The sequence below is a fragment of the Phoenix dactylifera genome, unplaced genomic scaffold, assembly GCF_009389715.1.
Source record: "Phoenix dactylifera cultivar Barhee BC4 unplaced genomic scaffold, palm_55x_up_171113_PBpolish2nd_filt_p 001794F, whole genome shotgun sequence".
NCBI classification, from domain to species: domain Eukaryota; kingdom Viridiplantae; phylum Streptophyta; class Magnoliopsida; order Arecales; family Arecaceae; genus Phoenix; species Phoenix dactylifera.
The window spans coordinates 24,056-37,809 of NW_024069090.1; the positions used below are offsets into that span (position 1 = coordinate 24,056).

A 13,754-nucleotide genomic window follows, 5' to 3' on the forward strand; every position below is an offset into this window, starting at 1 on the left:
TAATTTAAAAAGGTTGAGAACTATATAAAGACCATTTGAGTTTCATTTCTTTTCAATGTGGGACTAAAAAAAGTACATAATAAAAAAGAAAGGTAGGCTTGGAATTTTGAAATACTCCAACACACTGTAGATGATTGTCATCCCAATTAGCTGATGTACAAGACCTTCAAGACAGAGGTGCTATGGTAAACTAAAAAGTTTTCTTTATTGAGAATTTAACAGTGTAGCTTAACATCGAGAGGCAACATAGAGGCATTCCATAACTGTAGCTGATCATTTCTTGATTCACAACTCGACACCATGTCATAATCAAACGAGATTAGTGTAAACACAAAGAAAAAACTATATAAAATTCAGCATGGAAACAAAAAAAATATAGGATTTGATTAATTCTTTCACCATTATTTCTTTCTCACAATCTCTCTTTCTTTCACCATAGGAAGGTGTTAAAATCATCTACGGAGCTGTTACAATCATCTGCAGAGCCTTAAAACAAATGTAGAAGACCTTTAGGACAAAACTGTTACAATCATCTGCAGAGCCTTAAAACAAATGTAGAAGACCTTTAGGACAAAACTGTTACAATCATCTACCGAGCCTTCTCTGTAGATGACTGTCAACCCATTAGAGACATTCATAGCTATAGGAAGGGGTAATCACTCCAGATATTAGATATTTTTAATTAAATGGCAATATGCTTGCTCATTTAAAGTTTTCTTAATTGAGAATTACATCATAACTTAACAAAATTTTCTTTATTAAGAATTTAACCGTAGCTATTAATATATTATGATATAATGTAATATAATATGTTGGTCTCTATTCAAACCTAATAGGAAACAAGAAAGAAAGGTGGTCTCTATTCAAACTATGTTGCTTTCGTCATCATCATGATCCTTTTCTAGTATGCCAACAATTTTCTTTGGCACATCTGGTGAGACTTGTTTGCTAATAAGTTTGTTTGGCATGCTTGGTAAGGTTGTCGTGTAGCCATCATCATGCTACTACATTTGGAGATTGACGAAGCAATTAAGAGTAAATTGGCCATCATACTTAGGCCACTTATGGAGCGATACATGACATCTTTGACTTTAGTGGCAAACAGATCGAAAGACTTGTTTTCAATATGAAAAACTAATATTGTAAGCCACAACATATTCCGGTGTATACTGTGGCATGATTAACCGATTCTGCTCTATGGTGAATGAATCGGCTATTGGTTATTACATCATGGAAACTAGCAGCAAAGCCATGGTTGAAAAGTTGTGCGCACGCGCGTGTATATGTTGCTACTGAGGACCAGTTTGACCCAGGTGCCGAGTGGAAGAGATGCTGAAAGGCTTGGTGGAGAGCTGCTCGAGTCGTGTGAGGCTACTATTTGGAGTGGAAGGTTGTGTCCAAGATCTTGTTCTACAACCGAACTCTGACCTGAAATAGCAAAGACAAAGAAGTTCTCTTGCTGGAGTATGTTTGACAGAGGACCGTCCAATGCTTAAGTCAAAAAGACACTTAGGGAATAGGGGAGGTTCTGGGTGGTTTGTCAGGGCGCTAGAGCACTTACCTGCAAGGTCCCTTGGAGAGTGGATGGTATAAGCAAGGCAAGCATCTATTGCTCAGAAATTCGGGCACGTGGATCAACTGGGATTAGCAAGCCTCCGCATGCTCCAAGAATCAGGCATGGGTATTTCGCACGTGGATCACGCCTTGCCCGTTTTGTTAGCGAGATTTCAGAAACCACTCGGGATTATGGAGGGAGTCTTTTAATTTGAAACTATAATCAGCCTATATTATAGAGAGTCTTTTCTCTTTTTGTTTCTTTTTCCCTTTAAATTGAATGAAATTACATTAGAGTAAATCATGTAATGAAGAACCAAATATGTGATTATTCTGCATTAATATTTCTGTACCTAATAAAAAACAAACCTGTAGGAGATCACCAATGTTAACTATTAAAGTTCCTGGCAAGGGAGGAGCATCAACCCATTGATTTTGATGCACCACCTGTAAGCCACCAATCTGGTCTTGTAGAAGGATGATCAGGAAGTCTGGATCAGAATGTTATCTAACTCCAAGAGTAAGGTGAGGTTCCGTGCAAGGTGGCCAATAACAGCAAGTACTTTGGTGCATTCCATTTCATTAAGATGATCACGATTAAGGCCGAGTGCCTCGGAAGGTAGCTCAAAGAGAGAGATACCCAGTTTTTGAATATGATTCGTATACTGGAAGGTTATTTCTCCACACGAACAAGATGTGGATCCATGAGATGGCCAAATGAAACTTAAACAGGATATATACCATGTCAAATTAAATTTATTTTTATGTTTTTTTTAATAGAAAATGGGAAGTCCCATTAAATTCAGTAGGAGTGTGAATTGAAGTTAATGCCTGATAAAGTAATTAGGAAGTTGTTGAGAAATTGATATCTCAAATTAATGTTTCAACTTATTTATAAATTACTTCTATTTTTTTGAGCAAAAAGATGGACAAACTACCATATTTTTAATTAGGGATGAAGTGGTACAAGAGGGAGAAGAAAATAGAACACAATAGAGTGAGAATAAAGAGGAAAAAGTAGAAGAGAAAAAGAAATAAAAATAGGGAAGCCCAACAGCCCAAACAACGCAATCCCAAAAGATCAATCCTACTTGGGCCAATGTGGGCCACTTGCAGGCCTAGGAGGCCCATAAAGCATAATTCAGCGTCCAAGAGACCACCCCGATCCTACTACACGTGCGATGGGGGGACTGATTCACCTAACCCATTAATGTTATTCACCAACGCAACCTTTGATCTCGACCACGAAATCTATTTATTGTTCACCAGCTACCTCCTCGACCACCCTCTCCATCACCAAAGACATCTCATGTTTGTCACCGAGCCTTCTCTATGACACGGACTCACACTTAGATAGGGAGGCCCCCCCATGGCCTCGGTTTTACTTGATCCTGTTGGATCCTTCTCCATCCCGACATCCCTTAATAAGAGACTCACACAACTAATAAGGATTATGATGTACAATGGACCTCGCTTTGATACCACTTATTATGGACTTGCAGTCTAAAAGTTTAAGCTATTGAAAGGAGGACCTGCCTAAACTAATAAACCTTTGTAGCCCTTTTATCAATACATGTGGGACTATAATAATCTCTTCTACCTAATCTCATGATGCCCTTATCACGATTGACTCTTACTCGAGAAAGAAGGCACACGCATGGCCTAGGTCCTACTCAACTCTATTGGATCCTCCTTAACCCTGGTATCCCCTAATGAAAGATTTACATGACTAATAGACGTTGTGATGCACAATGACGTTGGTTCAATATCATTTGTTGCATACTCATATTCCCAAAGCTTAAGCTGTTAAAAGAAAGTGCAGGCAGATGAATGAGAAAGTTTGGAGTGCTTTGAGATGTGTAAGGGGTGTGATCCAATGGTTAATGCTGCGAAACATACAACCTAAATTTGGAGCGGCACATGCTAATAAATCCATCTGGCATATTTTTTATTTGTCAACATAGGACTTTTAACATATGGCTTGTGAAAACCGGCCCATATGGGCCTATCCTGGATTGAAGTCGGCAACACCCACCGACTTCAATTCAAAAATTCAAAAAAAGAAGAAGATTGGAATAGAGGAATCCCGTTCCTTTGTCCGATCCGCCAGCTGTTGAGAGGATAAGGCCGTAGAGTCGTGGCTGGTGATGACTCCTCAGGCCTTTCAAACAGCTGCCGACTGTTAGGTCATGCATAATCGCCGCCATGATCGCTGGCAGGTGTAACGTTCGCCAAGCTAACTCCCATCCAAAACTTGTATAAATCCCTCCTTTCCTTTTGCTTGATCAATCACGGGGCCTTTTCCCTACTTCTCCCTAGTCTCTGACGGTTGATGTGCAGCCACAATAGACTGCAGCCGCTCAAGATCTCCTCTTTCTCTCTAGCTTTCCCGGCGGCTCTGTTCTTCTTTTCCTTTCCTTGTTTTGAGCATTGCTACCACAAAACCATCGGAACCAGTTGTCGTCAGCCGAGCTCCAATGGATGCCGCCACTTTTGGTGAGTCCCTCACCTTCTCCATATGGTTATCCGATGAACAAACCCGAAACCAAGCCCCATTCTCCTAATTTTGGGCAAAATCGAGACTTTCTTCTCGATCTTGACACCTCCCCCGATCGCTACTGCAGTCACCGCCGTCTCTGCCATTGACTCCACCTTGACTGGCCGCCGGATCTCTAGCACCCACCGTTAGACCTTCTTCTCTCCTCTTCCCTCTCCTCTCTCCTTTCTTTTCCCTTTTTTCCTTTCTGTTTTCTTCTTCTTCTTCTTAGTTCTCATTTTTCTTCCTATTTTAATTTACTTTATTTATTTATTAATTTTATATATATACACATAAGTATAAATTCTGTTTTTCTTTCCTGGCTTTTTATTTCTTTTTTCTAGCCCACAGATGCAGAGGTGATTTTTTTCGATAGACAACCGAACCTTGACTCTTCACTGAATTTGAATTGAGACTCTCTCTCTTCTTCCTCTTTCCTCTCTAAGTCAGATGCAAAGATCTTAGTTCAAAATCCTGACTCTTTTTGTTTAGATCTACGTTGACCTCTGGATGGAGGGCCTGAATCGCTATAGTACCTGAGCTACGTACCGTTCTAACTCTTTAGTCTTACCAGATTATTTTTAGAATTTGGTCATTTTTGTTATTTATTGGGCCACTTAAATTATATCGCGATAAGTTTAATTTAATTTGCTCAGACCAATTCAGGAAGCCGGTACTAGTTTGCATAAAATCGGTGATACATGCAGAAGCTGGGAAATAGGCCACTTAAATTATATCGCGATAAGTTTAATTTAATTTGCTCAAACCAATTCAGGAAGCCGGTACTAGTTTGGATAAAATCGGTGATACATTCAGCAGCGGGGAAATAAATAATAATAATAATAATAATAATAATAATAAAAGCGGTAAAGAAGCATCCACTGAAAGTTGTGGGGACCACTTTGCCATGATACATGTTTACTGTCATGCTGTTAAACCTCACCTACCATCTTCCACCCAGCCCGGTGGAAAGCCATGTCCCCCGACTACGACCGGGCCCGGGAGATCAAAGCCTTCGACGAGACGAAAGCCGGCGTGAAGGGCCTCGCGGACGCTGGCATCACCAAGATCCCTACCTTCTTCTTCCAACCCCCCGACCACTTCGACGATATCGATCCCGCCGATGCTCGCCTGCAAATCCCCGTCATCGACCTCCGAGGCGTCGACTCCGGCGGCGCCCGGCGGGAGGAGGTGGTCGGCGAGGTGATACGGGCGGCGGAGACGCTGGGGTTCTTCCAGGTGGTGAACCACGGTATCCCCGCGGCGGTGCTCGACGAAATGCTTGCAGGGGTGCGGAGGTTCCACGAGGAGAAGGCCGAGGTGAAGAGGGAGTACTACTCCCGGGATTCGAGGAGGAAAGTGAGCTTCTACAGTAATTTTGATCTTTATCAGGCGCCGGCGGCGAATTGGAGGGACTCCGTGTTCTGTTGGATGGCGCCGGAGCCTCCGGAGCCGGAGGAGTTGCCCCTTGCTTGCAGGTATTCAATCTATTTCAAAAGTCAAGACTCCCTTTAATTCAGTTTCTTGATATTAGATGCGAAAGGAAAAAGGAGAGATTTTTCTTGCTTGATGGGACTGAGAACATTCCTAACAGATTGCTGATTTTATTGAAACGCGCTGCCGACTAAGTAAGAATTGAAACTGCTGCAGCTTTTGTTAAATTCCTTGCCTAATTGCTTTACAAAACCACTTCCAACATGGATCTGGATCCAGTAGTTCCTTTACTGGTTTCCAAGCTGTAATAGATGCCGAGAATCTTCTTCTAAATTACTGCAGTGACCTCACAACTGGTGACACAACATAATTTCTTCCACAAGTTTATCATTTTAGGGAATTTACCTGCCAATGTTTATAAGAGGACACCCTTATTTTGGATCATGGAGAAAGTCTCCATATTCTCTTATCCAGATCTTTCTAAATTTCTTTAGATTTTTTTTCTAGACAAAGTAGATCTTCCTAATTTTCTTCCTTGTAATTTCATTCTTTTCTAATTGGATTATAGCAAGGAGACTTCGCTGAAGTTTCTCATTCTATTCGATGCACCTGGTCATGCCTGCCAAAGCGTTGGACTCTGAATGTAGTAATATCTCTAATATTAAGCTGATTTATCCTCTTCCCCTTGGCAATGGAACAGATAAAATTCAACTCATATTGTCTGTATATTGTATCTCATATTATTTTGGCACATTCCATATATCTTTATATATATATTGAAATCTTTAATTCCAGATTCCTCTTCATCAAGAGCATTTATTAAACAATGCCTTTGTAGTTCAGTGGTCATGGTGGTGCGCCACCTGACCAACAATCTTTAGTTTCTGTCATATATATCCATCTTCATTAGACTACTTTGGAGCAGTGCGCTGGTTTGGGATAGTCCTCCATACCAAGTTTCCATGCTGAATATCAGCCATTTTGTGGTTCACGGTTAATAAGCTCTCTATCAGATGCATATAACTTTTATAGTTCTGGTTTCTGTATCCTTTGCACTCGATTGTAGCTGGGCAGCTTTCTTAGCGACTAAGGTTCCATTTGGGGGAGCTTTTGGAGGGCCAAAAAGCACTTTCTGGCCCTCCAAAAGCACTTTTGGTAAAAATTTTAGGAAGAAAACAGCTTTTTGGAAGAAACTCTATTTTTGGAGCTTTCCGAAAAAGCTGTTTTGAGCTTTGTCGGAAAGTTATTTTTTTGACCAAAATACCTATAATAAAATATAACAATTATATACTTTATCTCTTTATAAACCTAAAAATCTGCTGGTGCCCTAACAAAGAACTCTAGCCGTGGATCAAGCTTTCTTTCGTGCAAAAAAGGTACTCTTGTTTCCTATTATTGTATTATACTATAAATATAATATTATATTACATTATATCATAATACATTAATATGTTATGTTAAATAATTTAATATTATATTATATTATGAAAAATTAATGTACACTAATAATTATAATATTTTGTACCTTTATTATTGTATTATACTATAAATATAATATTATATTACATTATATCATAATACATTGATATATTATGTTAAATAATTTAATAATATATTAAATTTTTAAGCTATAGTATACAATGTTATATTACTATATTATAATAATATTATATTAGATTACAGTAATATCATATTATATCATATATTTATGTATTAATATATGTTATATTTTATTATGCTCTGTTGTATAATACTATGCAATATCCTTTATGCTAATTTTGTCATACAAAAGTAATTTTACAGTTTGTTTACCAAATACATGTTAAAGTGCCAGAGTACTTTAGAAATATAGTTACCAAACAGCAAACAGATTTTTATAAAAACTCTACTTTAGAAAGCTCTACTGCCAACAGCTCTCTTAAATGGGCCCTAACTCTGTTTGCATAGTTGGTAACCTTGTTATATTGATACCTCAGTTTTGACATCTTATTTAGAAAGAAAAAATTTTATCCAAGTGATAAAAGGGATCTTACAATGGTCTCCTGATTCATTCTGAGATGAATTTTGGGCACTCCATCTTCATCTCATTATGATCCACCTGGGAATTTACAAAAGACCAATCATATCAATTGCAACTCTAGTGGCATTGCTTGGATCGGGCCTATTCTGCTTGCTTCTGATTGCAACTCTGCTTTCCATTGGTCCATCTGTACTTCAGTTGACTACACAATTCATTGGATATTGGGATCTTTACTTTTCTCACAGACCTAAAATTTACTGCAGATTTTTGAACTGAGAAGATGCAAGCAATAAATGAAATAACAACTATAATTATGTAGATCATGGTGATTTGTGATCGTAGCAATTTAAATAGTATCTATAGAAGTAGGAGGAGCAAGAATAATTAGAAGAAGGTAGTTTCTATTGAATGAATCTACCCACTTTAACAACCTCTCTTCATTGTATTACTGGGTGAATTTCATATCAATATCCTTTTGTTAATTAGGAAACCACATAAAAATTTTAGTAGATAAAAATTATTTGTTGATTCAGGTTTACCTCTTCATTCAACATCCTGGAGTAAATTTAGCTACCATGTCATATGTCTGTGTTTCTCATGTTATCCCTATTTATGAAGATAAGTCATACGTCTGATGAAATAGCGATTGATAATCTTTGTTTAAAAAAAAAAGAGGTGCCCCGGTGCTCAGAAAGGAAGATGACTATCCCAAAGATAAAGCAGCCCAAAATCAAGGTCTCAACTATGTCAGTCTCTATGCTCAGGTATCAAGTGGAGGGCACAGTTGCTTTCTGGGTCCTGTACTTGTTGACATATGGTTGAGGCAGTCTTTGTTCTAGGGTGCAGTCTTTGTTTTGAACCTGATCAACTAAGCAGTTGACTGCTTCCATTGTTTTTTTTTGCTTCATCATGGCCGGGAAAATAGTGATTGATCACCTAAAACTTCTTTAATAGAGAAGTAAACAACACATAATGAGGTATATAATTCAGATTTCAGGAAATACAACAGTAATCATCTCAATGAGCTTTTTCTTTCTATCTTTGTAGAATTCAATAAACCTTATCTATAAACTAATTTTCACTCCTAAAAAAATGGGTGATTTCTGCAATGTTTTCAACAGATCTAAAGTGTACCAATTATTCTTGCACCCTCAGGATCAGAAGCAAATTTAGAGTCACATGAGTTCCTTTTGAAATGTATACCATTTTTCTTTTTTTCTTTGATAGGAATTTATATTAGATCTTTAATTTATACCATTTTTTGCTAAGAATTTGCCTGTGACATGCAAATCATTATTATGAATAACACTATTCTTGTTTTGACTTCATTTTTAATTGGGAAAAAAATGGAATCGAAACAAATAATAATGTTATTCATAATATTTATTTGCATGTCACGGGCAAATTCTTCGTAAATGACAGTTTAATTGAAAATCTGAAAACTGATTAACGAACTTTGCTACTTTGCCTAACTAATCCTCTCTTCGAGTTTGTAGACAAATAACCTTTGAATATTCAGATCATGTCAAGAGACTGGGAAATGTTTTGTTCGAATTACTATCAGAAGCCCTTGGCCTTCCCTCCAGCTACTTGAAAGAGATGGAGTGTGCTAAAGGGCATGCCCTTGTTTCAAACTATTATCCGCCATGTCCAGAGCCACACCTCACTCTTGGAACTAGCAAGCATTCTGATCCAGACTTCCTTACCATCCTTCTACAAGACCATGTTGGTGGTTTGCAAGTACTTCATCAGCAACAATGGGTGGATGTACCTCCCATGGCAGGGGCTTTGGTGGTTAATATAGGCGACCTTCTACAGGTATGTTTCCATCTAAACAACACTTATGCTTGTATTCAGGGACGCTGATGCCAAATGTCTTATGAGATGCATAATATTCACATCTAGTAATATTTTTCTTTTTAGTGACACTACAGTTTAATCATATAATTCGCAGAATTAAGCTTTTGTGGGCCTTTGTGATTCATTTTGCAAGATCTCCATCTTTAAATGTTTCTTGCTCTTTTGAATGCCTTTCTGTATGCAGTTGATCTCCAACGACAGGCTCAAAAGCGTCGAGCACAGAGTGCTTGCGAACAATGTAGGCCCAAGAGTTTCAGTTGCATGCTTCTTCACCGTGCATCTTTACCCATCCTCAAGGCTATATGGTCCGATCAAGGAGTTGCTATCTGATGAAAGCCCGCCATTGTATAGAGAGATCCTACTCAGGGATTTTATCTCGTACTATGACTCAAAAGGACTCGATGGACAATCAGCTTTAAGTTATTTTAAGTTGTAATGAAGAGTGAACAGAACCTGTATCCAAAAAAAAAGGAGTGATCCAAAACATTTGTATTTTATATAAAAATACAATAATCACCTGCTCAAGAAACATCTTTAAATTAAGGAATTACAAATACTTAGTGTTGATGGTAATAAAATTAATTCATCAATTGCCTCTTAATATATACAACAACCGACATCTTGAAATTAAAAGTCATTATGGAGTGAAAAAGATAATCGGGACCATAGTTGGCTGGTTTTAGTACCATTACATTATATAAAGAAGCAGCAATCAGGAACTTCAACTCGAATCTCTCAATAAAATTTAAAAAAATAAAAAAAATGAAAATAGGATTTATGTTCTTTTTTTTATTGATGATCCACACCTCAAAAATTGAGGTACATAATCTTATTTATAATAGTAGCGAGGTCCAGCCTTATACACTTTGGATTGGATTCCTCTTTTAGTTGTATATTTTGAAAAATAAATATAACTAATAAAAATAATTATAAAAAATACTAAAATTCTAAAAAAAGATAGGTTTTGATTTTTATATCAACTTTGCTTTCATTGCTTTGCCTAATTCTTCATATATTGAAAAATACGCCATGTTAAAATCTTTTTCGAAAAAAAAAATTTATTTGATTCGCTTGCTTTAGAGCACAAATGATAGAATTGTAGTATATTTCAACCCCATAAGGGGTTGGCCAAAAGTTATAAATCTCAAAAAGTTACCTAACTTAAAAAAAAAAAAAAAGATCATTTTAATCAGGGATCGTATGACCAAGTTATTGTCTCTAAAAGTTTGGTTTGCTACTCAGCTCTATTAAATCCTTCTTATAATGGCCAAAATAATCAACATCGAGTTGGGTGATTCTTCTAGATACCTGAAGTGGCCAACATGATCCACGTCAAGTTTGGTGATCCTCTTGAATATCCATAGTGGTCAAAATAGTCCACATTAATCTAGTGATCTTGTTGAATACTTTTGGTGGCTAAAGTGGTCCACATGGAGTCTGGTGATCCTCTTAAATTAAGACTTCCCTTGTTTAGGAGATTTAGCTCCTGCTAAGTAAAAACGGAAGATGGAAAAATGCTTGCTTCCTTGCCTCACGGTTGAACCACTTGATTTTGCACGAAGATGATTTTTGGCTTTGGTCATCTCATCTCAAGATATAGGAAATAGCTTTGCTATAGAAGTTGCTGGTGCTTGTGTTTATAGACATGATGTTGGAGAGTTAGATAATATTCTCTCCTTTTTTAGTAATTATTTGATAGATTTTCACTATTCTTCTTATCTTATTCATATTTCATCACTTCAATAATTGTTTGTGCCTTTAAGGAGCACAGAGGGCTGCACATACGATGGTAAAGAAAGCAAAGAGATTCCTGACAAAACCCAAAAAACAAAGATACAGAGATCCATACAAGGTAAATGTTTTCTCATCATGCTGTAGCAAGCAATAGTGTACCATGTCAATGCATTTGGTGAGTTGTGCAGTCTTATCTTCATGTGTTGTATTGTCCCTTGACATAAATTGATGATATCTGAATTACATTTTAAGGAACTTCTTGCATATAATTCTGCAAAAACAACATTACAATCTGGTGTTTGTGCCATTAGTGGTCATTAGAATGCTTCCCAACTTGTAGAAGGTTTTTTTTTTTTCTTTTTCCCTCCAGTTTTAGGGCTATATGGAGCTACTTTTGGTTCCTTATTTGGAGGTCATTTAGTCGGAGTTCTGAAATGTTCTCTTCCAACCACTGTAAATGTCTCATTTTTCCCCTCAACTTGCCGCTTTTTTTCCTGAGCATTTTAAGGGTTCCAAATGATACCCCTTTGTTTTGCGCTACTGCTACTTTTCTTCCTGCAACCCTGTCGCCCCTCCTTTAGGTCCTTGTAGGAGATCTCACACTCTTGCTATAGGTAGCTATGCTTAGTTTAATCAAAAGTGTGTGCAAGATACAACTACCTCTCTTTCTTCATGCTTGGTTTCCTTCTTTTACCCTTTTAACATCCTCTTATTCTTCCATTTTCCACATTTCCCCATCCTTTGCGTTTTGCTCCTTGTTCAGTAGTTTGCTATTTACACAAAGCAACATATATTCTGGCTCTATTTACCTCTTCCACTCTTCCTCCATTCCCATCTATTTCTCTAACCACTTATTTCCTACTCTCTTTCAGCATATATTCTGACTTACTTCCTCTCAATTGCACCCTTACTCATTTGCTCTTTCTCATTATCTTATTTATTTGGGCCTTTCTACTTGGTTGCTGCACCACCTTCTTCCAATAGTACGCTAGTATCATGTTCCCTGTGAATGACCTTTCTTGCATTACGTAGTTATACTTTTTTGTAAGCAAGATTTCTCCAAGGGTCTACATTTGTTGAACCATGCTAGGCCAGTACAAACATCAACACGAGGTCAACATGGAACCCACTGATTCTGTTTTTTTCTGAAATCTGAACCTTTTTATTTTTATTTAGGTATTTTTTTCAGTTTCGAGATGGGATGGCACAATAGGCCCTTGCTAGTAACACTCGATTCCTCAATTCAAGCTTATTTCAGGAACATTACAGGAATGCCAGCATTTGGATTCAAACCTGGTACCTCCCCTTAACAAGACCAAGTTCCTTCAGGCAAAGTATATCTTTCTCGAGTTCCTATTTGACTCTCAGGGCACCATTCCTCAATTCTCTTTTACTTTGATCAATAGATAACTCCTCAAGCAGATGCCTAAGCTGGTCTAATTGGCCTTGTGCACTATTGACACCTATTCCTGAAGAAGCCTTTTTTGTTCTCATTTACTAGTTCCTTGAACACTTACGTAGTTCTTCGTTTCCAGGAGAGTGGTAAGCTTTTCACTTGCTTCCTAAGTTTTGTTCTAGACCGCAGTCTGGGCAGCAGGGTAGATCCTGTGTTAGAACTGAACAGAAGTGCAACCATGCGCATCAGCCATGCCTGCAGAACACAGAGACCGATGGAAATTGTCTGTCAGTATTAATTTGTCTTCACCATTGTCTTCACAAGTTGCAATTATCAAGCCACTGACAAGCTAGCCTTTACCATATTTAATCAATTTCTTCCAGCTATGAGTCATTTCTTATGACCATTCTCAATATCACAATACAAAGGTGGAACTAAGCTATGCGTCTGTCAGCAAGCGATGATTAATTCTTAGTTAAATGGATCACTATAAGGCATGCCAATGGACTTGCAACTTTATTCAGGAGCACAACAATGATTTTGCAAATAACATTTTTTCCTAATTTATTAGATGGTCATGAAGAATGTGTTGCTTCGAATTTGTATGAAGTTGGTATGGAAGCTCTAGCATAGAAGCATTTGACAATATGTTTACCTCAACTCAAGCGTGAAATTATACTTTTCCTGCCCACTGTCAGTTTTTGGTTGTTGCACTAATATCATTGATGTCCTCATTGTTGCCTACGAAAATAAGATTCTTTTTCTTCAGTGACGCTGCATAAGGCTTTCAATCCAATGATAAGAGATCAAGGCAATGATTCTTATACCACACCACACATGGACCAGTATAGTATAACACAGTACACTCAGTATCTACTTGCAGTTCTGTGATAAAAGCACAAAAGAGAAACATGTTTAATAACTATCATAAGGTTCCAAGAGCTTTGACAAGTCTATCACAAAAAGTTGGAATTCACTTTCTCAAATTCATGTGCATAGAATCAAATAAGCACGATCAAGATTCACAGACAGGCTACTCAAGTAATCTGCCACTCATGATGGTAAAACAGATTTCCTAAAACTGTGTAAGATACTTGACATTTTAAAAGTGTTTATGAATAATCTCTCTTTAAAATGTCCTGCTCAAAAAATTATCTAATGCTGGTGCATCATATAGTTAACGTATCTCGTAAAAGTCCTAACTGTGAAACTTATGCAAC

At 37.5% G+C, this 13,754-nt stretch overlaps 1 protein-coding gene across 1 annotated transcript; it reads left to right on the forward strand.

The window, feature by feature from the left end:
* Nucleotides 1-5,019: 5,019 nt before the first annotated feature.
* LOC103699544 (1-aminocyclopropane-1-carboxylate oxidase homolog 1-like) lies at nucleotides 5,020-9,960 on the forward strand. Its single transcript, XM_039122837.1, has 3 exons — nucleotides 5,020-5,568; nucleotides 9,041-9,362; nucleotides 9,589-9,960. The coding sequence occupies exons 1-3, from the start codon at nucleotides 5,066-5,068 to the stop codon at nucleotides 9,838-9,840; spliced, it is 1,077 nt and encodes a 358-aa protein (XP_038978765.1). The 5' UTR covers nucleotides 5,020-5,065; the 3' UTR covers nucleotides 9,841-9,960.
* The last annotated feature ends 3,794 nt before the right edge of the window (nucleotides 9,961-13,754 follow it).